The sequence below is a fragment of the Oncorhynchus masou genome, chromosome 3 (assembly GCF_036934945.1).
Source record: "Oncorhynchus masou masou isolate Uvic2021 chromosome 3, UVic_Omas_1.1, whole genome shotgun sequence".
In the NCBI taxonomy this organism is placed as follows: Eukaryota; Metazoa; Chordata; class Actinopteri; order Salmoniformes; family Salmonidae; genus Oncorhynchus; species Oncorhynchus masou.
In genome coordinates, this window is record NC_088214.1 from 25,869,179 (window position 1) to 25,896,954 (window position 27,776).

The 27,776-nt window shown below is 41.1% G+C and overlaps 1 protein-coding gene across 1 annotated transcript; it reads right to left on the reverse strand.

The window, feature by feature from the left end:
• Positions 1-1,015: 1,015 nt before the first annotated feature.
• On the reverse strand, positions 1,016-27,776 carry LOC135513472 (WW domain binding protein VOPP1-like). The gene is made up of 5 exons (XM_064936351.1): positions 27,183-27,776; positions 24,219-24,277; positions 19,748-19,825; positions 3,241-3,371; positions 1,016-2,298 (listed from the first exon to the last, which is right to left on the reverse strand). Exons 1-5 carry the CDS (start codon positions 27,228-27,230, stop codon positions 2,099-2,101), a joined length of 516 nt encoding a protein of 171 aa, XP_064792423.1. The 5' UTR covers positions 27,231-27,776; the 3' UTR covers positions 1,016-2,098.

Here is a 27,776-nt window from a genome sequence, read left to right on the forward strand (position 1 = left end):
ATGCCAAGGGGCGTGAATACTTTCGCAAGCCACTGTATAGAGAAGCGATAGCTTTCTCAGAAAACTGAGAATTGACCCGGAGCAAAGTGCACTCGCAACAAACCAGTATATCTAGATTGAAGGTGCCTCAGTCAGAGCACATTTTTCAGGTAAGGTTTGAAAGTGGATGAGGTGAATCATGTAGTGCGGGTACACGCGCACACACACACAAGTTGTATGGACTACTGAGCATCATTGTGTAACAGTGTCTTGTGATACAGAGAGCTCTTACTGTGAACAAATATTTTGAGTCGGTGGATTACATTTAGGATGTTGGATAAATAGCATGTAATTGCGTCATTAAGCAATTGGGGACATTATGCTAATATCCTCAGGGTTTTGTATTCAGTGAAGAGAGAAATCCTGTGAGCCACTGACTGCTGCTGTGCTGCTGCTTCACACTAGGAAAATACACCTCTAGAAAGTCAGCCTGTCAGTGCATGCAATGTCTATAGTGTACACTCACTGTAGTTCAGAGAACCATTTTTGGTAACGAGTGTGGCTTACAGTAATTTAATTTAGTTCTGTATTAACAGTTGTTGGAAATAAACAAAGGGTTCATTGAACATGTTTTAAGCTTTTTAAATGAATCGATTAAAAAAAGCTCTGCAAGACGTGTACAAAACACCAATTTATAGGATTTGATGTGTGGGATTCACTTAAAATGAAAATCCATTGGAAATGAGTGAACTAATGGGATACTGAAATCAATGGTTTGTGTTCTACATCAGTACAGCCCAACAGCTTGCCTCCAGAGTACAGAATATAAGAGCTGGATCATGCTTGAAAATCAGACATGTTACACAGATGTTGACTGACACCTGTTGGTTTAAAGTAATGTATTAGGATTATTGTTGAATGAGAAAAGTGAACACCAGAAATGATGAGAAATATTAGATTTGGAATCTGTGTACAGAGCATTGTAGTGACATTATCTTGAACCATTTGGAAGAAACACAATACATTTCCAGATTAATCACTTACCCCAGAGCCAAACTTTATTAGGCAAGCTGGTGGTACATGTTAACTGTGTACTATGCTAATTCAGGATACCGTGAAAACATTGTGAGAAACAACAACCACAATCTACATCTGAATTCATTAGCAAATTGCATAGATTATTGGCAACACTACTTTCTAAAATATAGAAGACATCACAGGAGGTTGGTGGCACCTCAATTGGGGAGAACGGGCTCGTGGTAATGACTTGAGTGGAATCAGTGGAATGGTATCAAATACATCAAACATGGTTTCCATGTGTTTGATGCCATTCCATTTGCTCCGTTTTCCCCTCCGCAGCCTCCACTGGAAGACATACACAAAATTCATTTTGAGGGACACAAAGGGAAACAGAGTTGGTATTTCTATAGTATGTCCACAGTATTATAGGCTACTGATCTGATCTAATCTACTGATCTGTACTAGGCTGCTGATCTGTACTAGAGATACTAAATGCTTCTGATCTAATCTACTGATCTGTACTAGAGATACTAAATGCTCTGACAGCAGTGATATTAAAAACATAACAGATAGTGGGCAATAATACAGTATCCTGAGTGGGTGATCTGAGTTATGCTCAGATAGATGCTGCTCTTCCAGCTGACACAGTGTTGTTGACAGAGCACCATGCAGGCAGGCAGGCTAGTTGTTAATAGACAAACTGTTTGGATCCATGTCTGTTTTATACCATTGGGTCTCACCTCTGGTCGACATCTTCGAGAGGTGACATGAAAACAAACACTGAGACAAATTCATTGTGATTCAAACTGAGGCTGCTCTCAGACACAGATTAAGCCTAGTCCCGGACTAAAAAGCTATTATAATACATGTTTCAATGCATGCTTTTTAGTCCAGGATCAGGGTTATTCTGTGTCCAGGAAACCAACCCTTAATGAGCATGGATGTTTTAACCATCGAGATGCTATTCCATTACCATACCAGACTTGCTTTCTACTCGAGCGTGGGCCAGTGACCCATCTCTGCTGTCAGTTGTGGCAGGGTTGAGAACTCTAAAGGGTTTGCAATCATTTAATTAATTCCAATGTCTTTTTCCTCCTGGTTACCTCTTTTCCGAGGCCTGCAGCACCTGTTCGTAGGGTGGAGGAGGGAGGTTGCAGTAGGCGGGAGGGGGAGGGTGTGGGTAGGGTGCTGCCATGTGGGAGGGGTGGACCGGGTGGGGATGGGCCTGTATGGGGTATGTAGGTGTGAGTATCATCCCTCCTGAAGCTCCATAGTTTTGCATGCCGGGCTGCTGCAGTCCTAGAGGACAAAGAGAGTAGAGAAATTAATGGAATTTACCATGGTCACCATCTATGCACTATGTATTGTGTCAAGTTTTATTTCGTAAGGTTGATGTAAATAACGGGGCCAGCAATACAGGGCAGATGACAACACACACAATACCACTATCCTCTAGACTTCTGCATTGTGACTGCTACAGTTCCTGACTGCTATAGTGAAGGCTGCACTGATGATGATGATGAGTGATGTTTGGGTTTAGAGAGTATGTGTTACAGGCATGAATATGAATAAGCAGCATTTCTCTCCAACAGCTCAGTTTCCATTGGTCCACTCAGGGACAAGAATGGACCATGGTGCAGGACTGAACTAGAACATATTCCATTTTAACCTCAACACAGATAACATATGGAATATTATGTTTTACTCCAATTCCCTCCGGAGCCAGAACATTAAATATTAATACCAATATTTCCAGGTCAGTGACTGCAGGGGCTTAGAGGAGAGTGTGTGTGTATGAGAGAGAGAGGAGAAGGGAATAGGGTGCAATTTGGGATGCAGCTCCAGAATCAGTAGTAGAGTCAATCACTGTACTGTATGAGATCAGAGACACAGGTCCCATCTGTCCCGATATCAGAAGTTACTGAGGACTGGAGCAAACTGAGAAAAGTTCCTTTGTACTACTGTGTATAAATTCCTGTGGAATAGTTAGCAATGAAATGAGAAGGTGACAAGGACATGAGTGGATGGGTGGAGTGGGAGATAAAGTGAAGGAGATCTGGAGAGAGGATGTGGGAGTGGGGAGTTGAGCGAGAAAATGAAGGAGGTGTACTTGGAAAGAAATAGGATATATAGTGAGGATAGGGAGAATGGGAGAGGGATTGGATGTATAAGTATGATATGAAGAGGAGGAAGTGGAGGAAGAGGACATGGCACAAGGCGGTTGGTGTGACTGTGACTCACCTGAAGCAGTCATTGGGTGTCTGGTGAATGACACATTGAAGGTGTCCTCAGGAAGTGGGGAGGGGTTCATGCGTCTGCGGATGAAAAACCCTGCCCCACAGCAGAACAATACGCCCATCATCAGCAGGAGCCTGCAAACACAGACAGCAAAACTTGAACGTTTATTCAGAACTTTATACGAGCTTTGTCAACTCCAATGCAATATGTACATAGCCTTACAGCCAGAATGAGATACATGAAAGAAAGAGAGAGCTGGAAGATTTTCTGACCTTACGAGGGAAAGAGACCTCCATGCATTGAGTCCTCTGATATCAATGGTAGTCTTTGAAAGACCTTGTATGCTCAATTTAATGGCGTTAGAGAGTTCATCCTTGACAGTCTGGACTCTTATTACACAAGTAAAATAATATCCCAATAGCCCAGTATCTATATAAATTGGACAACCATGGACAGTACCAGTCAGAAGCTCGGCCGCACCTACTCATTCAAGGGTTTTTCTTTATTTTTACTATTTTCTACATTGTAGAATAATAGTGAAGACATCAAAAAAGACATCAAAACCAAAAAAAGTGTTCAAAAAATCGAAATATATTTAATATTGAGATTCTTCAAAGTAGCCACCCTTTGCCTTGATGACAGCTTTGCACACTCTTGGCATTCTCTCAACCAGCTTCATGAGGTAGTCACCTGGAATGCTTTTCCAACAGTCTTGAAGAGCATATACTGAGCACTTGTTGGCTGCTTTTCCTCTGCGGTCCAACTCATCCCAAACCATCTCAATTGGGTTGAGGTTAGTTGATTGTGGAGGCCTGGTAATCTGATGCATCACTCTCCTTGTTGGTAAAATTGCCCTTACACAGCCTGGAGGTGTGTTTTGGGTCATTGTCCTGTTGAAAAACAAAGGACAGTCCCACCAAGCACAAACCAGATGGGGTGGCGTATCGCTGCAAAGAGATTGCTTGGTCCAAGCAATCTCTTCTTATTATTGGTGTCCTTAAGTAGTGGTTTCTTTGCAGCAATACGACCATGAAGGCCTGATTCATGCAATCTCCTCTGAACAGTTGATGTTGAACCATACTTAGGTAGCCTTTTCCCACCTGTGTGGTGTGGGTAGTTATTTTCTGTTTAGTGCGTTTTGCACCTGACGGAGCTGTTTCGGTTGTTCTTTTGTTGCTTGTTGTTTAGTGTTCAACTTTACCATTAAAATGATGAACACGTACCACTCTGCGCTTTGGTCCTCACCTTCTTCCACCAACGGCCGTTACAATGAGACCAAAATGTAACTTTTTGGCCTGAACGCAAAACGATATGTCTGGTGAAAACCCAATAGATCTTTCCACCCAAAGAACACCATGCCTACAGCAAAGCAAGGTGGTGGCAGCATCCTGTTGTGGGGTTGTTTCTATTCAGCAGGGGCTGGAGCACTTGTCAGGATAAAAGGCAAAATGGACAGTGCAAATTACTGACAGATTCTTGAGGAGAACCTGCAGCCTTGAATGTCCTTGAGTGGCCAAGTCAGAGCCCCGACATAAATGACTTAAAGAGTGCAGTCACCATGCAATTTGACTGAGCTTGAACAGTTCTGCAAAGAAGAATGGCCAAATATTGCACAGTCTAGGTGTGCAAAGTTGGTAGAGACGAAAACAAAGAGACTCATAGCTGTAATTCAAGCAAAAGGTGGTTCCACCAAGTATAACTCAGGGTGGTGTTCACTTATCCAAATAGGGTATTTTGCTGTTTTAATTTGAATTAATTTTCAGATAAAAAAAATAATTTACCAGGAGATTGTGGGTTACTGTGTGTAAATAAAGCCAGAAAAAGTATGATTTTATGTGTTTCATTTCAGGCTGTAAGGCAACAAAATGTGAACATTTTGAAAGGGGGCGGTGACTTTCTATATCTGTTATGAATTTTATGAATAATGACTAAATGATGTATACATTTAACATAGAACTATAACTAACAGAATTCTACCCTGTCACTGTATGACTCCTTTCCAGGGAGTTTTTCCTAACCACCGTGCTTCTACATCTGCATTGCTTGCTGTTTTGGGTTTTAGGCTGGGTTTCTGTACAGCACTTTGAGATATCAGCTGATGTACGAAGGGCTATATAAATAAACTTGATTTGATTTGATGATTGTATGAAATATATATCAGAATCGTAAATCTAAATCTGATGTGTGTAGTTCTAGTCAGAATTAGAACAAGGACTTTTTGTTCCTTTTTAATATGAAAGCAGGGTGCAAGTGTGAAACAAATGATAAGAAGAGCTATCGACAGACAAGCTGTTCTACTGTGTTCCTTACAGGACATTCTGTCCCCACCCAGAAGGGTAGAGACCTTGGGCTTGTAGTAGATTGTATAACAGGTGGCAGACAATGTATGAGTAGGAGAAGACTTGTAAACTATATTGTCATTGTCTCTGAGAGTAGGAGGGACATTTATGATGAAATGTGAGGTATATAGACCAATGTACAGAAATGATAAGCAGAGCTCTTGTAAATAAACATGCTGACTATGGTAGACTGGCCTCTGTCTGTTTCATTTTAATAAGAACCTTACACATTCTTAGTAACAGACAGAGTATTTTAATTGAAGTTCAGTTTATGAACATTGAGAACAACATTTTCTTAACAATATCCACTGTATATGTACATACAGAGCCTTCAGAAAGTATTCACACCCCTTTACTTTTCCAGATTTTGTTGGGTTACAGCCTGAATTTAAAATGGATTACATTTAGATTTTGTGTCACTCCTCTACACACAATACCTCATAATGTCAAAGTGGAATTTTGTTTGTAGAATTTTGGGGAAATTCATAAAAATAAAAAAATGAAATGTCTTGAGTCAATAAGTATTCAAACCCTTTGTTATGGCAAGCCTAAATAAGTTCAAGGGAATACATGTGCTTAAAAAATCCCATAAGTTGCATGGACTCATTCTGTGTTCAAAAATATTGATTAACATGAATTTTAATGACGACCCCATCTCTGTACCACACACATAATTATCTGTAAGGTTGCTCAATCAAGTAGTGAATTTGGTAGATGTGTGTTAAAAAATATTGAGCATGGTGAAGTTATTAATTAGACTTTGGATGATGTATCAATACACCCAGTCACTACAAAGATACCGGCATCCTTCCTAACTCATTTGCTGGAGAGAAAGGAAACTGCTCAGGTTTTTCCCCATGAGGCCAATGGTGATTTTAAAACGGTTACAGAGTTTGATGGTTGTGAAATGAGAAAGCTGAGGATGGATCAACAACATTGCTGTTACTCCACAATACTAACCAAAATGTCAGAGTGAAAAGAAGGAAGCTTATACAGAATAAAAAATATTTCAAAACATGCATCCTGTTTACAAGGCACTTACTGTAAGTAATACAGCAAAGAAAATGTTTTGTCCTGAATACAAAGCATTATGTTTGGGGAAAATCCCACATAACCCATCACTGAGTACCACTCTTCATACTTTCAAGCATGGTGGTGGCTGCATCATGTTATGGGTATGCTTGTCATCGGCAAGGAATAGGGAGTTTTTTTGTTGTTGATAGAAATAAACAGAATACAGATAAGCACAGGCAAAATCCTACAGGAAATTCTGGTTCAGTCTTCTTTCCAACTGACACTGGGAGACGAATTCACCTTTCAGCAGGACCATCACCTAAAACACAAGGCCAAATCTACACTGGGGTTGCTTACCAAGATGACGTTTAATGTTCCCGAGTGTCCTAATTACAGTTCTGTCTAAATCGGTTTGAAAATCTATGGCAAGACTTGAAAATGGCTTTCTAGCAATGATCAACAACCAACTTGACAGAGCTTGAATAATTTTTAAAAGAGTAATGGGCAAATATTGTAGGTGTGCAAAGCTGTTAGAGACTTACCCAAAAAGACTCACAGCTGTAATCTCTGCCAAAGGTGTTTAACATATATTGTCTAAAGGGGGTGAATACTTATCACCTCAAGATATATTAGTGTTTTATTTTTCATACATTTTTTATAAATGTTAGAAATCTCTTCAACGTTATTGTATTTTGTGTAGATGGTTGATCAAAAATGTCAAGTCAATCAATTTTAATCCCAATTTGTAACAACAAAATGTGTGAATACTTTCTGAAGGTACTGTATCTACATCAATTACCTCATACCCCTGCACATCGACTTGGTACTTGTTCTCAGTGTATAAAGCCAAGTTATCGTTAGCCCACTCATTGTGTATTTAGTTCTCATGCTATAATTGTTCTATTATTTCTCTCTGCATTGTTGGGAAGATATCATAAGTAAGCATTTCATTGTTAGTTTACACCTATTCTTTTACGAAGCATGTGACAATAACATTTGATTTGAGGTGAAGGATTTGTTGTAAAATATAGTATACGCACCTTTCTCTCAAACAGGTGTACTGAACTAAAGAACAAACCAAAGTCAAGCTGAACCTCTACGCTGAAGCATGAACAGTCATGCATGCACTAGTTTGTCCACCCGTACCCGCTTGTAATTGCTAATAATCCATCCCTGAATGGGCAAGACAATCGATTTAAGTGCCTTTGAATGGGGTATGGTAGTAGGTGCCAGGTGCACCAGTTCAAGTATATCAAGAACTACAATTTTGCTGGGGTTTTCATGCTCAACAGTTTCCCGTGTGTATTAAGAATGGTCCACCACCCAAAGAACATCCAGCGAACTTGACACAACTGTGGGAAGCATTGGAGGAAGCATTGGAGCCAGCATGCTTTCAACACCTTGTCGTGCATGGTCCGAAAATTGAGACTGTTCTGAGGGCAAAAGTGGGTGCAACCCAATATTAGGAAGGTGTTCCTAATGTTTTGTACAATCAGTATAAGTTTCTGCTTATAAAACCAGACATTTTGGTAGGCTATTTCTTAGTCAACTTGTCTATAATTAGATACATGTAGCTTTTCTTGTCATTATGTTTCTATAGTAGACTAAATAAACCCTAGCTCACCAGAATATTGGTAAGTCTGCTTCCAGCTAACACTCTCAAACACGTAGATCCCCTGAACGCAGCTCACTCTCCAGCTCACACTGTCAAACATGTATATCCCCTGAACTCAGCTCACTCTCCAGATCCCAATCACCTGAATTCTGATCACCTGTTCATACACCTGTATGTCGTTATTACACACTATTTTGTTCAGTTCTTTGCACCCCATCATTGTGAGATAGTTTGTTTTGTGACACACTTCTAGTCGGCCCTCTGTTTTTCCTGTAATTTAATCCTCCTGTGTATGATCGTTTTTGCATACCTCACTAAGACGCCTTTTGCCTATTCCCTGCCTGTACTTCGGATTTCCTGTTATCAACCTATTGCCTGATCTCCCGGACTACATTACTAGCCTTTTCCCTGCCTGTACTGTTGCCTTTTTGGACCCCCTGTGTATGACCTTCTGCCTGCCCCTGGACCCAGCTACCGGCCTCCTCCTGTGGTCCTTTACAAATAAAACACCTGCTGCACCATGTGCTTGAAACCAGCTCTCTGTCTCCCCTCGTGTTCATTACAAATATCATAAATCAAAAGAAGGAATGCTTCAATATAGGATGAACAAAAATATAAACGAAACATGCAAACATTTCAAGATTTTACTGAGTTACAGTGCATATAAGGAAATCAGTCAATTACCATAAATTCATTAGGCCCTAATCTATGGTTATCTATGGATTTCACATGGCTGGGAAGGGGGTAAGCCATGGGTGGGCCTGGAAGGGGAGCCAGGTCCAGCCAATCAGAATGTATTTTTTTTCCCCCACTAATGGGATTTATTACAGACAGAAACATTCCTCAGTTTCATCAGCTGTTCGTGTGGCTGGTCTCAGACAATCCCGCAGGTGAAGAAGCCGGTTTGGGGGTCCTGGCCTGGCCTGGTTACACATGGTCTGTGAATTTTTGTCCGGGTTGGACTTACTTCCAAATTCTCTAAGATGACGTTGGAGGCGGTTTATGGTAGAGAAATTAACATCAATTCTCTGGCAACAGCTCTGGTGGACATTCCTGCAGTCAGTATGCCAATTGCCTGCTCCCTCAAAACTTGAGACATCTGTGACATTGTGTTGCGTGACAAAACTGCACATTTTAGAGTAGCCTTTTATTGCCCACAACACAAGAGCACCTGTATAATGATCATGCTGTTTAATCAGCTTCTTGATATGCTGCACCTGTCAGGTGGATGGATTATGTTTGCAAAGGAAAAATGCTTACATTTCTGGGATCTTTAATTTCAGCTCATGAAACATGGGCTCAACAATTTACATGTTGCGTTTATATTTTTGTTCAGTATATATAGTTGACATCAGTAAAGTTTTTCTCTGTCATCTCTACTTTCGCGGAGCAAAGGCATTTAGGGACCGGGGAGAGAATGCAATAACTCTACCCCAAAAAATGTAAAGATTTTCTGTGCAAAATGTCCAAATGACATCAGTTTGACCGGCTTGTATTAGAAATACAAAGCTGTGAAAACAATCTATGTTTCTGATAATATTTCAGTTTGGCTTGAATGCATATTTGATTTGGTTTAAATAGTATCAGCTTTAATGATGCTGATAAAGATAATGCCTTTTACAGAAGGTATCTAATTGTGCATTTGCATTCTCTCGGATGCTGAAAGAAATAAATCATATTTCTCCACTCCTGTTCCAGAGTCAAAATGTAGCCAAAATGTATCATTTTACTGCGAGAAATGCTTAATTCTGAAGGAGTTAATTTAAAGGTTATTGTAAATAAGAATGTGTTCTAGCTTGTTATGGCTAGCGTTCCCCTAGGGGATTATGAGCCCCTTCTTTATAGTAGAATCATACAACCAGAATCTAAAGACGGTGAGATCTTGTGGAAGCCCTAGGAAGTGCAGGCACATCCATATCTAAAATGGACATCAAATGGCACTTTTTTCAAAATCGAGTTCTCACTTCCTGTTTGGTTTTCTTCTCGGGGTTTTGTCAGCCATATGAGTTCTGTTATACTCATAGACATAATTCAAACAGTTTTAGAAACTTCAGAGTGTTTTCTATCCACCAGTAATAATAATATGCATATATTCACATATGGGAAAGAGTAGGAGGCAGTTTACTCTGGGCACGCCTTTCATCCAAAAGTGAAAATGCTGCCCCCTAGCCCCAACAGGCTGTTCTTAACTGACTTGCCTAGTTAAATAAAGGTTAAACAATAAAATAAAAAATGGTTATAGGCCCTACAGTCAGTGTCTGATCTGAAGAGTAGGCTACATACAGTTTCCTTGACATCTCATATGCCTACTTGAAGTCACCTTCTTGTGACTGTCGAATTTGTATAGCACATAAATTGCACAATAATTATACATTCATGGCTTTTTGTAGGTAGGCTATTGTTTCCTCTTTATTCAGCCCATGCTTCAAACACACAATATTTAATGACCCTAAACACGCCTGACCTGTGGATATAACTGCGGCGACTGCAGTTTATGAGTGAACCTGCGCATCACTAACATGCATGTATGCTAGGGCTGACCCCATTTAGTCGACTAGTTGATTGTTTGGTCGATAGGCTGTTGGTCGACCCAGATTTCTTTAGTTGAACATTTAATCAATAGCCTAACTGTTAAATGTCCCTGGATTTATAAATCATCAATATATATACAGAAATAAGACCAGTTAGCCTCGTGCTAGCCTCATCTCCCGGCTAGCCAACTATGTAAACCAACTACAATATCTCTCTTGCCAATTGGCCTGGACCCGTTGTCGACACAGAGCCCCGCCGATCCATCACAACTGGTCTGCTGACGTAATTTGGCTCTCAACTGGCCTCTGCGTCGTGGATGTCAGTGAAGACCCATCTGCTAGCCCCAGCCCGCTAGCTTTCTGAACGCAGTGTCTCCCTCTCGCCTAGCGTAGTAACGACTACCGAACGGCTCCCTGTTTCATCACCTACTGGACTGTTCATTAACACGGTACTTCATTTTGTTTATCTGTCAGCCCCAGCCTCGAACTCAGGCCCTGTGTGTAGCTAACTGACCCGCTCTGCCCATTCATCAGCCTTTTACCCGTTGCTGTTGTCTTAGCTGTTTACCCGTTGTTGTCTTAACCCTTGTTGTCTTAGCTCTCCCAATCAAAACCTGTGATTGCTTTCTGCCTCTCTTTAATGCCAATATGCCTTGTATAATGTTGTTTAGGGTAGCTCTCATTGTTTTATTTACTCCGGAGCCCCTAGTCCCGCTCAACATGCCTTAGATAGCTCCTTTGTACCACCCCCCACACATGCGAAAGACTTCACTTAGCTTAACTGGTGCCTCCAGAAATGCAACCTCTCTCATCGTCACTCAATGATTAGGTTTATCTCCACTGTACTCGCACTCTACCATACCCCTGTCTGTACATTATGCACTGAATCTATCCTACCACGGCCAGAAATCTGCTCCTTTAGTTCTCTGTTCCCAACGCACTAGACAACCAGTTCTTATAGTCTTTAGCCATACCGTCATCCTACTCCTCCTCTGTTCCTCTGGTGATGTAGAGGTTAACCCAGGCCCTGTGTGTCCCCAGGCGCTCTCATTTGTTGACTTCTGTAAATGTAAAAGCCTTGGGTTCATGCATGTTAACATCAGAAGCCTCCTCCCTAAGTTTGCTTTATTCACTGCTTTAGCACTTTTCCGCCAACCCTGATGTCCTAGCCGTGTCTGAATTGTGGCTTAAGAAGGCAACCAAAAATTCTGAAATTTCCATCCACAACTACAACATTTTCCATCAAGATAGAACTGCTAAAGGGGGAGGAGTTGTAATCTACTGCAGAGATAGCCTGCAGAGTTCTGTCATACTATCCAGGTACAGTGGGGCAAAAAAGTATTTAGTCAGCCACAAATTGTGCAAGTTCTCCAACAAGTTCTCCCTGCCGGCTGAGCTGGTCACGGGTGCACCTCAGCCACGCTCAAGGTACTAAACGATATCATAACCGCCATCGATAAAAGACAGTACTGTGCAGCCATCTTCATCGACCTGGCCAAGGCTTTTGACTCTGTCAAGCACCGTATTCTTATCGGCAGACTTTGTTTCTTTAATGACTGCCTCGCCTGGTTCACTAACTACTTCTCAGATAGAGTTCAGTGTGTCAAATCGGAGGGCCTGTTGTCCGGACCTCTGGGGGTGCCACAGGGTTCAATCCTCGGGCTGATTCTTTTCTCTGTTAAATATCAATGATGTTGCTCTTGATGTGGGTGATTCTTTGATCCACCTCTACACAGACGACACCATTCTGTATACATGTAGCCCTTCTTTGGACACTGTGTTAACAAAACTCCAAATGAGCTTCAATGCCATACAACACTACTTCCGTGACCACCAACTGCTTTTAAATGCTAGTAAAAACTAAATGCATGCTATTCAATCGATCGCTGCCCTCACCCAAACGTCCTACTAGCATCACTACTCTGGACGGTTCGGACTTAGAATATGTGGACAAATGTAAACACCTAGGTGTTTGGCTAGACTGAACTCTCCTTCCAGACTCATATTAAGCATCTCCAATGCACAATTAAATCTAGAATAGGCTTCCTATTTCGCAACAAAGCCTCCTTCACTCATGCTGCCAAACATACTCTTGTAAAACTGACTATCCTACCGATCCTTGTCTTTGGGGATGTCATTTACAAAATAGCCTCCAACACTCTACTCAGTAAATTGGATGCAGTCTATCACAGTGCCATCCATTTTGTCACCAAAGCCCCATTTACTACCCACCACTGCGACCTGTATGCTCTCGTTGTCTGGTCTTCAGTACATATTCGAAGCTCCAGGTCATCTATAAGTCTATGCTAGGTAAAGCTCCGCTGGTCACCATAGCAACAACCACGCGCTCCAGCAGGTATATTTCACTGGTCATCCCCAAAGCCAACACCTCATTTGGCCGCTTTCCTTACAGTTCTCTGCTGACAATGACTGGAACAAATTGCAAAAATCGCTGAAGTTATATCTCCCTCACTAACTTTAAGCGTCAGCTGTCAGCGCAGCTTACCGATCGCTGCAGCTGTACACAGCCAATCTGTAAATAGCCCATCCAACTACCTACCTCATCCCCATATTTGATTTTGTTTTTCTGCTCTTTTGTACACTGGTATTTCTACTTGCACATCCTCATCTATCACTCCAGTGTTAATTGCTAAATTGTAACTACTTCTTTATTGCCTTACCTCCTTACTACATTTGCACACACTGTATACCGATTTTTCTATTGTGTTATTGACTGTACATTTGTTTATGTGTAACTCTGTGTTTTTGTTTTTGTTGCACTGCTTTGCTTTGCTTTATCTTTGCCAGCTCACAGTTGTAAATGAGAACTTGTTCTCAACTGGCCTACCTGGTTAAATAAAGGTGAAATAAAAATATATAAAAAATGTAGCAGATATTGGATATGGTATAAAGAGTATGTGGCCTTTTCTGAAGCCTACAGGCTGGAGATAAAATGTATGACAATGTAATGAGAAGGACGCTTTTTACATCATGCGGGTTTCTCAGATCAAACAGCCTAACCTATATGGGCACAATCAAATAAAATGTGAACTGTCATGTTAACAAACAACATATCCTAAAATCAGAACAGGCCAAAGTAAAATGGACATTATGGAATGGACAATCACTGTTGTCCAGGTGTTTCACCCCATTGCCATGATCAGTGGTTTCAAGTTTATTTCTGTAAAAGAAATTGACAAGCTGATTACAGCGAGAAAAAATTGTTCTGCATTACCCGCTGTGTAAACACATTGCGAATAGGCTCACTATAAATCCTTATAAAGTTGGGTAACTGATACTCAGTGCATAAATAGACAAATTGATTAGTCACAGGAATCAGGACAAATATAGCCAACGCAATGGCCTGTTTTACAAATGGTGGGCCTACCACATGGATAAAATGCCCTTGGGCCGACATGGTAGGCTACAAGCAAGTAAGCACAAGCAGACATCTTTTGGATGTCTTTTTTTGGTATTGTCCGGACTTTGTGTTTTGGTGTTTTACAAATGGTAGGCTTATCATATAGATGGGCATTCATAAAATTCAATTTCAGGCAACACTGTAGGCTACACCTCAGTAAATATGGACCAACACCAAGGCCTTTTGGACATATTTTCTTGGTGCAGTTCCAGACCGGCCTTGATTTCCACATCCACTGACATTGGTTTTTGGTCTAAATATAGACATCTATAAATGACGTATTCAACTTTCATTCACAACCAAATATGAGCCTGATTTCAACACACCCGTCTGTAAAGTACGTATTTTCAACATCTGGAAAATAAGTATTTTCAACCTTCATTTAGAACCGAAAATGAACCAAATTTCAACATCTGGAAAGTACATATTTTTCAACGTCTGGAAAAGATGCCTTTTCAGCGTCCTAGCAAATATACATTTGAACATACAGAAAATACCTTTCACCCTTCCAGACTCCAGACAGATATCAAACATCTCCAATCTAAAATCAAATCTTAGAGTCGGCTTTCTATTCCGCAACAAAGCCTCCTTCACTCACGCCGCCAAACTTAACCTAGTAAAACTGACTATCCTACCGATCCTCGACTTCGGCAATGTCATCTACAAAATAGCTTCCAATACTCTACTCAGCAAACTGGATGCAGTTTATCACAGTGCCATCCGTTTTATTACTAAAGCACCTTATACCACCCACCACTGCGACCTGTATGCTCTAGTCGGCTGGCCCTCGCTACATATTCGTCGCCAGACCCACTGGCTCCAGGTCATCTACAAGTCCATGCTAGGTAAAGCTCCGCCTTATCTCAGTTCACTGGTCACGATGGCAACACCCACCCGTAGCACACGCTCCAGCAGGTGTATCTCACTGATCATCCCTAAAGCCAACACCTCATTTGGCCGCCTTTCGTTCCAGTTCTCTGCTGCCTGTGACTGGAACGAATTGCAAAAATCGCTGAAGTTGGAGACTTTTATCTCCTGAACCAACTTCAAACATCTGCTATCTGAGCAGCTAACCGATCGCTGCAGATGTACATAGTCTATCGGTAAATAGCCCACCAATTTACCTACCTCATCTCCATACTGTTTATATTTACTTACTTTTCTGCTCTTTTGCACACCAGTATCTCTACCTGTACATGACCATCTGATCATTTATCACTCCAGTGTTAATCTGCAAAATTGTAATTATTCGCCTACCTCCTCATGCCTTTTGCACACAATGTACAGTGCCTTGCGAAAGTATTCGGCCCCCTTGAACTTTGCGACCTTTTGCCACATTTAAGGCCACATTTCAGGCTTCAAACATAAAACTGTATTTTTTTGTGAAGAATCAACAACAAGTGGGACACAATCATGAAGTGGAACGACATTTATTGGATGTTTCAAACTTTTTTAACAAATCAAAAACTGAAAAATTGTGCGTGCAAAATTATTCAGCCCCTTTACTTTCAGTGCAGCAAACTCTCTCCAGAAGTTCAGTGAGGATCTCTGAATGATCCAATGTTGACCTAAATGACTAATGATGATAAATACAATCCACCTGTGTGTAATCAAGTCTCCGTATAAATGCACCTGCACTGTGATAGTCTCAGAGGTACGTGAAAAGCGCAGAGAGCATCATGAAGAACAAGGAACACACCAGGCAGGTCCGAGATACTGTTGTGAAGAAGTTTAAAGCCTGATTTGGATACAAAAAGATTTCAAAAGCTTTAAACATCCCAAGGAGCACTGTGCAAGCGATAATATTGAAATGGAAGGAGTATCAGACCACTGCAAATCTACCAAGACCTGGCCGTCCCTCTAAACTTTCAGCTCATACAAGGAGAAGACTGATCAGAGATGCAGCCAAGAGGCCCATGATCACTCTGGATGAACTGCAGAGATCTACAGCTGAGGTGGGAGACTCTGTCCATAGGACAACAATCAGTCATATATTGCACAAATCTGGCCTTTATGGAAGAGTGGCAAGAAGAAAGCCATTTCTTAAAGATATCCATAAAAAGTGTCGTTTAAAGTTTGCCACAAGCCACCTGGGAGACACACCAAACATGTGGAAGAAGGTGCTCTGGTCAGATGAAACCAAAATTGAACTTTTTGGCAACAATGCAAAACGTTATGTTTGGCGTAAAAGCAACACAGCTCATCACCCTGACCACACCATCCCCACTGTCAAACATGGTGGTGGCATTATCATGGTTTGGGCCTGCTTTTCTTCAGCAGGGACAGGGAAGATGGTTAAAATTGATGGGAAGATGGATGGAGCCAAATACAGGACCATTCTGGAAGAAAACCTGATGGAGTCTGCAAAAGAACTGAGACTGGGACGGAGATTTGTCTTCCAACAAGACAATGATCCAAAACATAAAGCAAAATCTACAATGGAATGGTTCAAAAATAAACATATCCAGGTGTTAGAATGGCCAAGTCAAAGTCCAGACCTGAATCCAATCGAGAATCTGTGGAAAGAACTGAAAACTGCTGTTCACAAATGCTCTCCATCCAACCTCACTGAGCTCGAGCTGTTTTGCAAGGAGGAATGGGAAAAAATTTCAGTCACTCGATGTGCAAAACTGATAGAGACATACCCCAAGCGACTTACAGCTGTAATCGCAGCAAAAGGTGGCGCTACAAAGTATTAACTTAAGGGGGCTGAATAATTTTGAACGCCCAATTTTTCAGTTTTTGATTTGTTAAAAAAGTTTGAAATATCCAATAAATGTCGTTCCACTTCATGATTGTGTCCCACTTGTTATTGATTCTTCACAAAAAAATACAGTTTTATTTCTTTATGTTTGAAGCCTGAAATGTGAGAAAAGGTCGCAAAGTTCAAGGGGGCCGAATACTTTCGCAAGGCACTGTATATAGACTCTCTTTTTTCTTTTTTTTCTACTGTGTTATTGACTTGTTAATTGTTTACTCCATGTGTAACTCTGTGTTGTCTGTTCACACTGCTATGCTTTATCTTGGCCAGGTCGCAGTTGTTCTCAACTAGCCTACCTGGTTAAATAAAGGTGAAATAAATAATAAATAAAAAATATGTTACAAAAATTCAACATCTGGAAAATACATCTTTTAGACATCTTTTCAACTTAATTGTGATTACTGGGACTATTCTAGTTTTGCAGGGGGATGCATTTTTTGGTCTTGCCTATGGCGGCAGAATGGCAAAGACCGGCCCTGGCTATAGGTTAAGCCTTATTGTGCCCTATTCGGACGGAATTAGTTTTAGGACGTACTGTGGATCACTAAATATTCTAATGATTACGATCACACTTCCTCAATTCAAATATTATGGCAACACTATAGGAAAGATGGTTTGGTATGTTTTAGAAACTTTGGAACCAAGCTCGAGTTATCTATCTGTGACCTATCACCTGGACATGTTGAAATACTATGCAGTGGGGCAAAAAAGTATTTAGTCAGCCATCAATTGTGCAAGTTCTCCCACTTAAAAAGATGAGAGAGGCTAACTATGACAAAATGAGAAGAAAAAATTCCTGAAAATCACATTGTAGGATTTTTAATAAATTTATTTGCAAACTATGGTGGAAAATAAGTATTTGATCAATAACAAAAGTTTATCTCAATACTTTGTTATATACCCTTTGTTGGCAATGACAGAGGTCAAACGTTTTCTGTAAGTCTTCACAAGGTTTTCACACACTGTTGCTGGTATTTTGGCCCATTTCTCCATGCAGATCTCCACTATAGCAGTGATGTTTTGGGGCTGTTGCTGGGCAACACAGACTTTCAACTCCCTCCAAAGATTTTCTATGGGGTTGAGATCTGGAGACTGGCTAGGCCACTCCAGGACCTTGAAATGCTTCTTACGAAGCCACTCCTTCATTACCCGGGCGGTGTGTTTGGGATCATTGTCATGCTGAAAGACCCAGCCACGTTTCATCTTCAATGCCCTTGCTGATGGAAGGATGTTTTCACTCAAAATCTCACGATACATGGCCCCATTCATTCTTTCCTTTACACGGATCAGTCGTCCTGGTCCCTTTGCAGAAAAACAGCCCCAAAGCATGATGTTTCCACCCCCATGCTTCACAGTAGGTATGGTGTTCTTTGGATGCAACTCAGAATTCTTTGTCCTCCAAACACGACGAGTTGAGTTTTTACCAAAAAAGTTCTATTTTGGTTTCATCTGACCATATGACATTCTCCCAATCTTCTTCTGGATCCTCCAAAAGCTCTCTAGCAAACTTCAGATGGGCCTGGACATGTACTGGCTTAAGCAGGGGGACACGTCTGGCACTGCAGGATTTGAGTCCCTGGCGGTGCAGTGTGTTACTGATGGTAGGCTTTGTTACTTTGGTCCCAGCTCTCTGCAGGTCATTCACTAGGTCCCCCCGTGTGGTTCTGGGATTTTTGCTCACCGTTCTTGTGATCATTTTGACCCCACAGGGTGAGATCTTGTGTGGAGCCCCAGATCGAGGGAGATTATCAGTGGTCTTGTATGTCTTCCATTTCCTAATAATTGCTCCCACAGTTGATTTCTTCAAACCAAGCTGCTTACTTATTGCAGATTCAGTCTTTCCAGCCTGGTGCAGGTCTACAGTTTTGTTTCTGGTGTTCTTTGACAGCTCTTTGGTCTTGGCCATAGTGGAGTTTGGAGTGTGACTGTTTGAGGTTGTGGACAGGTGTCTTTTATACTGATAACAAGTTCAAGCAGGTGCCATTAATACAGGTAATGAGTGAAGGACAGAAGATCCTCTTAAAGAAGAAGTTACAGGTCTGTGAGAGCCAGAAATCTTGCTTGTTTGTAGGTGACCAAATACTTATTTTCCACCATAATTTGCAAATAAATTCATAAAAAATCCTACAATGTGATTTTCTGGAGAAAAAAAATCTCATTTTGTCTGTCATAGTTGAAGTGTACCTATGACTTAAATTACAGGCCTCTCTCAACTTTTTAAGTGGGAGAACTGAGGCTGCAGCATAGCCTAGTGGTTAGAGCGTTGGACTTGTAACCGGAAGGTTGCAAGTTCAAACCCCCGAGCTGACAAGGTACAAATCTGTCGTTCTGCCCCTGAACAGGCAGTTAACCCACTGTTCCTAGGCTGTCATTGAAAATAAGAATTTGATCTTAACTGACTTTCCTAGTTAAATAAAGGTAAAATAAAAACTTGCACAATTGGTGGCTAACTAAATACTTTTTTGCCCCACTGTATATTCACGCCTAGAATAAAAACCTCCAGGCTTGCATCCTAACTGCCAATTTATTGGGAAAAAATAAAGAATTACAGGGAGCAGTTTGAAAAACAATAATCCTGTCCAAATCATCTTCTGGAATAACTGACATTCTGGACTAATAGTTACATAACCAACGTTCTCTAGCTAAGTTGGGTAGAGACAGAGAGAGAAGAGGGTTGAGAGAGAGAGTGCGAGTGAGAGAGTAAGAGAGAGAAAGGGAGAGAGACAAAGAGAAAAGAGAGAGATAGAGCAGGGAGGGGAGTAGGAGGGAGTATATTAAATAGAGTAGGATGAGAAGCTAGACTGGCAAGCTAGTCTTGGGGGAACTCACCAGAAGTACCATAGTCTCTGGATGGAGAGAGCTCGGACACAGCACCGCGTCCCACAACAGTCCTCATACGACCGGCATCTACAACACGCACGCACACGCACGCACACACACACACACACACACACACACACACACACACACACACACACACACACACACACACACACACACACACACACACACACACACACACACACACACACACACACACACACACACACACACACACACACACACACACACAGAGAGAGAGAGAGGAAACCTTTATTACAATCACCAGCATCTAGAAAACTGAGAGAGAAGGCTTTTGTACAAACAGTACAATCCTCCAATAACCCTCTCAAAACACATTCAGACAAATGGCAGTTCTCATATGCACAGTACTGAGATAAATGTCTGAGACAAATACCAAGAGGCCCAGGGGAATAGACAAGCAGATGACAAACGCTCTGCAGTCTAAGGTGAATATTAAGTAAACTATTGAGGGAGCACTAGAATTTGTTCCAATTTAATTTCAGTTTGTCTTGAGTCCCTGAGCCGAATTTGGATATCTACAGTTGAAGTCGGAAGTTTACATACATTTAGTTTGGAGTCATTAAAACTTATTTTTCAACCACTCCACGAATTCCTTGTTAACAAACTATAGTTTTGGCAAGTCGGTTAGGACATCTACTTTGTGCATGACACAAGTAATTTTTCAAAAAATTGTTGACACAGAGATTATTTCACTTATAATTCACTGTATCACAATTCCAGTGGGTCAGAAGTTTACATACACTAAGTTGACTGTGCCTTTAAACAGCTTGGAAAATGCCAGAAAATGATGTCATGGCTTTAGAAGCTTCTGATTGCTAATTGACATCATTTGAGTCAATTGGAGGTGTACCTGTGGATATATTTCAAGGCCTACCTTCAAACTCTGTGCCTCTTGGCTTGACATCATGGAAAAATCTAAAGAAATCAGCCAAGACCTCAGAAAAAAAATTGTAGACCTCCACAAGTCTGGTTCATCCTTGGGAGCAAATTCCAAATGCTTGAAGGTACCACATTCATCTGCACAAACAACAGTACGCAAGTCTAAACACCATGGGACCACGCAGCCTCAGGAAGGAGACGCGTTCTGTCTCCTAGAGATTAACATACTTTGGTGCGAAAAGTGCAAATCAATCCCAGAACAACAGCAAAGGACCTTGTGAAGATGCTGGAGGAAACAGGTACAAAAGTATCTATATCCGCAGTAAAAAACAAGTCCTATGTTGACATAAACTGAAAGGCCGCTCAGCAAGCAAGAAGCCACTGCTCCAAAACCGCCATAAAAAAGAGCCAGACTACGGTTTGCAACTGCACATGGGGACAAAGATCGTACTTTTGGAGAAATGTCCTCTTGTCTGATGAAACAAAAATAGAACTGTTTGGCCATAATGACCATCGTTATGTTTGGAGGAAAAAGTGGGAGGCTTGCAAGCCGAAGAACACCATCCCAACCGTGAAGCACTGGGGTGGCAGCATCATGTCGTGGGGGTGCTTTGCTGCAGGAGGGACTGGTGCACTTCACAAAATAGATGCCATCATGACGAAGGAAAATTACGTGGATATATTGAAGCAACATCTCAAGACATCAGTCAGAAAGTTAAAGCTTGGTCGCAAATGGGTCTTCCAAATGGACATTGACCCCAAGTATACTTCCAAAGTTGTGGAAAAATGGCTTAAGGACAACAAAGTCAAGGTATTGGAGTGGCAATCAAAAAGCCCTGACCTCAATCCCATAGAAGATTTGTGGGCAGAAATTAAAAAGCTTGTACGACCAAGGAGGCATACAAACCTGACTCAGTTACACCTGCTCTGTCAGGAGGAATGGGCCAAAATTCACCCAACTTAATGTGGGAAGCTTGTGGAAGGCTACCCGACACGTTTGACCCAAGTTACACAATTTAAAGGCAATGCTACCAAATACTAATTGAGTGTATGTAAACTTCTGACCCACTGGTAACGTGATGAAAGAAATAAAAGCTGAAATAAATAATTCTCTCTACTATTATTCTGATATTTCACATTCTTAAAATAAAGTGGTGATCCTAATTGTCCTAAAACAGGGATTTTGTACTAGGATTAAATGTCAGGAATTGTGGAAAACTGAGTTTAAATATATTTGGCTAAGGTGTATGTAAACTTCCGACTTCAACTCTATCTGAACCCCCTGCTGATCAATTGTCAGCATCTGTATGCAGGAGAGCTGATGACGAATGGCTCTCATTGTGATGCCTTTATTTGTATGGTAGGTTCAACGGAAAAAGAGTTTTCAAGTCTTGGTTCCATTGAACATGCCATGTAAATAAAGGAATTTTAATTAATGATATGAAGAGTGCCTTGGTTCTCCTTTCTCTTTGATGATTTTTTTAAACCTGTTTTACCAAAGAACACCTATCTACAAAGATCTACTAATGCTTACCCTAGCAACCTTTTTTTGCTACATGCTCTCATTGTGACTTGACTACTCTACACACACACATACACACACACACACACACACACACACACACACACACACACACACACACACACACACACACACACACACACACACACACACACACACACACACACACACACACACACACACACAGGCAGGCACACACACACGCGCGCACACACACACAAAATGTTTTATATGTCAAATATAGGAACCTTTAGGTAAGAAGGAATCATACTTAGTCATTGAAGTAAGTAGAAACTCATTCATTTTAACAAATGACTTTTATAGTTTTTTCTATGTCGATGTGGCAGTGCTTATTGTGTGAGGCAGAGACGTGATTTGGCAGTTCCAGGCTTCAGATCTGCAATGCGCAGAGAGCCACGGTATCTGATGTTTTTCAAGGGCAGATAGCAATTTCAGTTTTAAACATAGAAGAGATATGATCTATGGCATCATTACAGATTTCAGAGAAATGTTCATCATCCACTGATCTCCACTGAACATCCAAATCCTCTGGCTAAATCGACGGCAATCCACTTCCATGACAAATCCTCCACAACATTTGAAATACTCCCTCTCCTTCTGCCAGTATTTTGTACTGTATTTTAAAACCAGCAGTACTATAAGTGTGAGAGCTGAATTTCCGGCTTTCAGCATTAAGGCCATCCATTACACAAGTCATTAGCAGCACACCGTTAGGAGAGGGCATAGAGCTGAGCCAGCATTCTCTTAATAGTGCACTATTTCAATTCCACAGTCGCCCTGCAATATACTGTATTTCATTAGATCTGTGTGTGCACTATTTTACAGAGGCAATTCAATCCAAATCCCCCAGTCACTGCAGCATGCTAACTCCCAGTAATGCTCTCCTCTCTCTCCTACCATAACTCCATCCTTAGGCTTTACATTTTTTATAACTCCTACTGATGCACCACCACTGTAGTGCATTTTCAAAAGCTCCTCATACATTGAAAATGAGGCCTTTCTAAAAAGCAAGTGGTAGAATTCTGCAGCCAGCCTTGTGGCTAACATGTTTTATAATTGCAAAGACTCTGTCTGAATACTAATTATTAGCCCATTAGTTCAATGATTTAGATAGAAGTCAAAGAGCTTCTCCAATGTGATTTCTCAACCCAGTGGATGCTGTGTAGTCTCAAAAACCAGACCCTCGGCAACACAGTGACTATGGTCTGGTTTCATTGAAGGAGTTTTTAGGCATAGAGGAACTACGTTACAGCCTACGCCACTACCTTTACACTTAAATAAAATACTAAATAGTAGCTATTAAGATGGAGATCACAAAGCTTATTTTTAATGAGAGCATTTCGCAAGTGGCTCATTTGCATCAACTACCTTAACTAAAACCACTGCAAAGGTTTTGTCTGCAAACTTTGGTTTTCAATCCCGACATTCTGGCATATCTGCCTGGTGATTTGTTGGGAGTCCCCAGATTTGTTTCACCTTATCAATGTAGGCAGTGACGCAGGTATTCTATGACCAAAAGAGTCCATCATAGAAGCCAAACCCTAATCACTGTGATGCCTAGGGTCAGGTCCTCGAGACTAGATGCTGTGTGGGATTTGATGATTGGATTTGGAAAAGCTACAGCTTATTCATTATTTCCCTTCGCCGCTTCGACGGCATGCTTTTTGAATGACTGCCAAAATGAGTCTGCTATGATAGTGGAGTGAGTCAAAGGCTGGTATTGACTCATAATAACGTTACCAACCTGGGTTATTTCTCTGTATTCATCCACATCCAGGGACCATTTTCTTTAACCAAACACCACCCGGCCTTCAAACAAGCCAGAGGGAATCAATAGACTGCACTCTTTACATTCACAGTTTAATCTGAATGGCAGAAGGTTGAAAACAAATGAATATGTCTTATAAAATATGAATGTCTTACTATTAACAATTAATATACAGTATGCTGCAATGTAATTTTGTCTGTGTCCAGATGAATTATGTTACCCATGTGTATGTACACTATACTTACATGAAATAGATTGGGTAGCCTCCTTCAAAATACCAGCAGTACTTCTTGGAAGCTGTGCACTGTATATGAGAAGAGGAAAAGTGGTCATTGATTTATAGTTACTGGTAGGAAATGATGAAATCATGATAAAATCATCTTGAAAGGCAGATAAGAAATGAGAGAACATGTTGAATGGCCATTGTGTTGGGCATGTAAACATGTCAACCATGTGAATTCCTTGTAGTTGAATTTCTCTGTGATGTGCCAAATGTGACCACCAAACAGGACTTGGTTGTCTTGTCATAAACATTGGTATTATAAATATCACTTACTGATACAAAGTTCATATTTCATGAACCAAACTTCTATTTCATGCTCTATGTTCAGAGGCCAACTCAAGATGATTGTGAACCGCTGACTGCAAAGTCCAGACGAGACCAGAACCCACTCTGCACACACACAATGCAGCCTCTGTCAGACCAGGCCCAGGGCTTTGTGTATAACAAGCCTCTAAATGAGATACTGGAGAAAAACAGGCTGTGGACTCACTATTACTGCCCTCACTGGGCATAATCACAAGCTATTCCACTGTGTTCTTTTCTGAGGCTCTGGCTTGTATGATGATGAGACGTCCACTTGGTTTGATGTCCTTCCATCACCATTTAAGGCATGTGTGACCTGTGAGGAGAGCCAGCTAGCATTGGCCCTTGTTTAATGGGAGTAATTGTGGGAAACACTCCAGCCTTTTTTCCACACCAGCCTGCCAGGTGGATGTTTGTGTCCACGGTCAATTGCAGCTAGCAGGGTGTCCCTTCCAAATACAGTCATGGCAGGGGGACACAAAGGCAGCCCCTGAGCAGGACTGGAGCCTGCCTTTGTGGTCACGGAAAGGACCACAAAGAGCTGTTTGTCACTGATTCAGCTCAGTGACAATTAACAATGGTTAGCAGAGGAAGAGCTGCCGTGTGTGTGTGTGTGTGTGTGTGTGTGTGTGTGTGTGTGTGTGTGTGTGTGTGTGTGTGTGTGTGTGTGTGTGTGTGTGTGTGTGTGTGTGTGTGTGTGTGTGTGTGTGTGTGTGTGTGTGTGTGTGTGTGTGTCAGTGGAGGCTCCTCAGAGGAGGAAAGGGAAGACCATCCGACTCAGCAAATTTCATAATAATAAAATTGTGAAACATTAAAAAAGGTGATCGTTTTTAGATAAAACTATACTAAATATATTTATGCCACCAAATAATTGATTAAAACACACTGTTTTGCCATAAAGGTCTACAGTAGTCTCAGCAGCACTCTTTAGGCTAGCACAATGGTGTAGCCAGGGGAGAGCTAGCTTCTGTCCTCCTCTGAGTACATTGACTTCAATACAAAACCTAGGAGGCTCATGGTTCTCAAACCCTTCCATAGACTTACACAGTAAGTATGACAACTTCCGGAGGGTGTCCTCCAACCTATCAGAGCTCTTGCAGCATGAGCTGACATGTTGTCCACCCAATCAAAGGTTCAGAGAATTAATCTAGTTCTGAAAGCATAAGCTACAGCTAGATAGCATTGCAGTGTATACAATGTGGTGAGTTGTTGACTCAAAGAGAGAGAAATACAATAGTTGAACAGTTTTGAATAAATAAATAATTTTCAAAATTAAGGAGAAGCAGAGTTAAGAGCAGAGAGAGAAAGAGAGTTAACTATATTTCACAGTATATATTTTTTTCACTTTCACTTACTTAGCTAGCATCAAATGCAGCTAGCTAATTTAGCCTACTCAAACACCCGCCTCAAGCAGGGTCGGATGCTATGTAAGCTATCTGGCTATAGGTATCCAACACTGGAACTCTTCCAAGTTAAGGTACATTTTGGTTTTATTCATTTATTACCACCAGGGCCCACCGGTGTAACTTCTAAAGTGCTTGCTGCTGACTACACTGTACTGCATGATTGTAGAGGTTTACTAAAGTGTTTGTTCTAGTAGCTATGTTGACTTTGACGTGACAATGATGTAGGCTGTGTGTAGCGGATAGTGGTCATGATATGAAGGTTTGGCTTGGAAAGGTTTCTTCACCTCGATAGATGGAATTATATATACAAGAAGCTGTTTGTACATGGTTTCTATGAAAATTAATTGAATTTGTGCATGATCAGGGGTGTTTTCATTGTGCCTTTTCTGTTGAAAAACTTTTCTTAAACGGAAGCAAACGGAACGAAACATGTATAACCATATCTCTATCTCTTGTTTGCAGATGTTGGACTATTGATTACACCCTAGATCAGCTAGATGCACGCAAGAGTGTGCAAGGCGGCATTGAATGTGGCACTGTCTGTCACCTTGATTACTCAAAATTCTCTGCACCCGAATTACCTACATTGTAAACTTTCATTCATATGCTAGGTTGTAGCAAACTCATGAAAATTTGAATATCATGTAGTAGCCTAAACCTATCGATGTTACATTGAGCTGGGTGAATGGAATATGAATGAAAGTCATCCAATATGCTGTAATAGGACATGTTCATAAAACAAAAATCATCCTTCCTCATCTTAAACGTCACCAACCACCACTGGTGTGTGTTGTCTCTTATTTGATGGAACCAAATGATCAGCGGCAAGACAAGGCCAAACTAATTCATATTGTGGTATGATATGATCCAGGCTGATGTAATTATGAGCCCAGTAAGATTGTTATGAATGCTGAATTTTTCAAAAGAATGTTTCATTTCAAGAACATAAAATAGATCTTAATACATTACTACAGAATAGCCTTCGATATACCACTGACTTATGTAACCTTACATAACTGCCCAACTTTCATATACCTTAATAGTTTTCAATAGCCTACAATTTCTGCAGCAGCAAGGCACATTGTTATGTTGACATTCAATAAACCCCAGGGCTTTAATCAATATTTGAGAGACCAACGAGTCAGAAGCAAAAAGAGGGCAATAATTCTTCACTTTCATATTGATTGAATTACTGACTATAAATATCAGATACTCACCTCATCCACTAACCAAAAAAGAAATATGATTCCACACAGAACTGCCATAATTCACGAGATGTCAACACCGGACAGTAGCCTTGTTCACCTAAACACCGTGATAATCCAAAATTCATCAGACATAGAAATCATTCTTTGTCCATCTCGTCGCATAGTGCGTTTGCAGTTTGGCGAGCCACGGGCCACGACTGTTCTATGTTTATTTCGCGCTGTCAATCGGTGCCATTGGTTGGTGCGGCTTCAAATAGTCAAGCAATCGGAGCTGATCGGTTCTTCACAGTTGAGTTCGTCACTGGCAATTAGCTTTAGCATCAAATCGTATTGTACATATTATTTTTTACAAACATACGTGTTTTCCCTCTGCACACATACCCGTAAAGATGATCATAAACCACACGACACGCCCCTACAGTATCCCTAGGAACACTGCACTCAAGGACGCAGAAGCACTGCTTGAAAGCGCTCGCAGACCATTCATTCAGAACAAATTGTTTCAACCCATGACATGACAGGCTATGACTCCACACTGTCACAACTTCTGTGTAACAACATTTAGATCACACAAATCATATGCAGTATGCAACGCAATGCTAT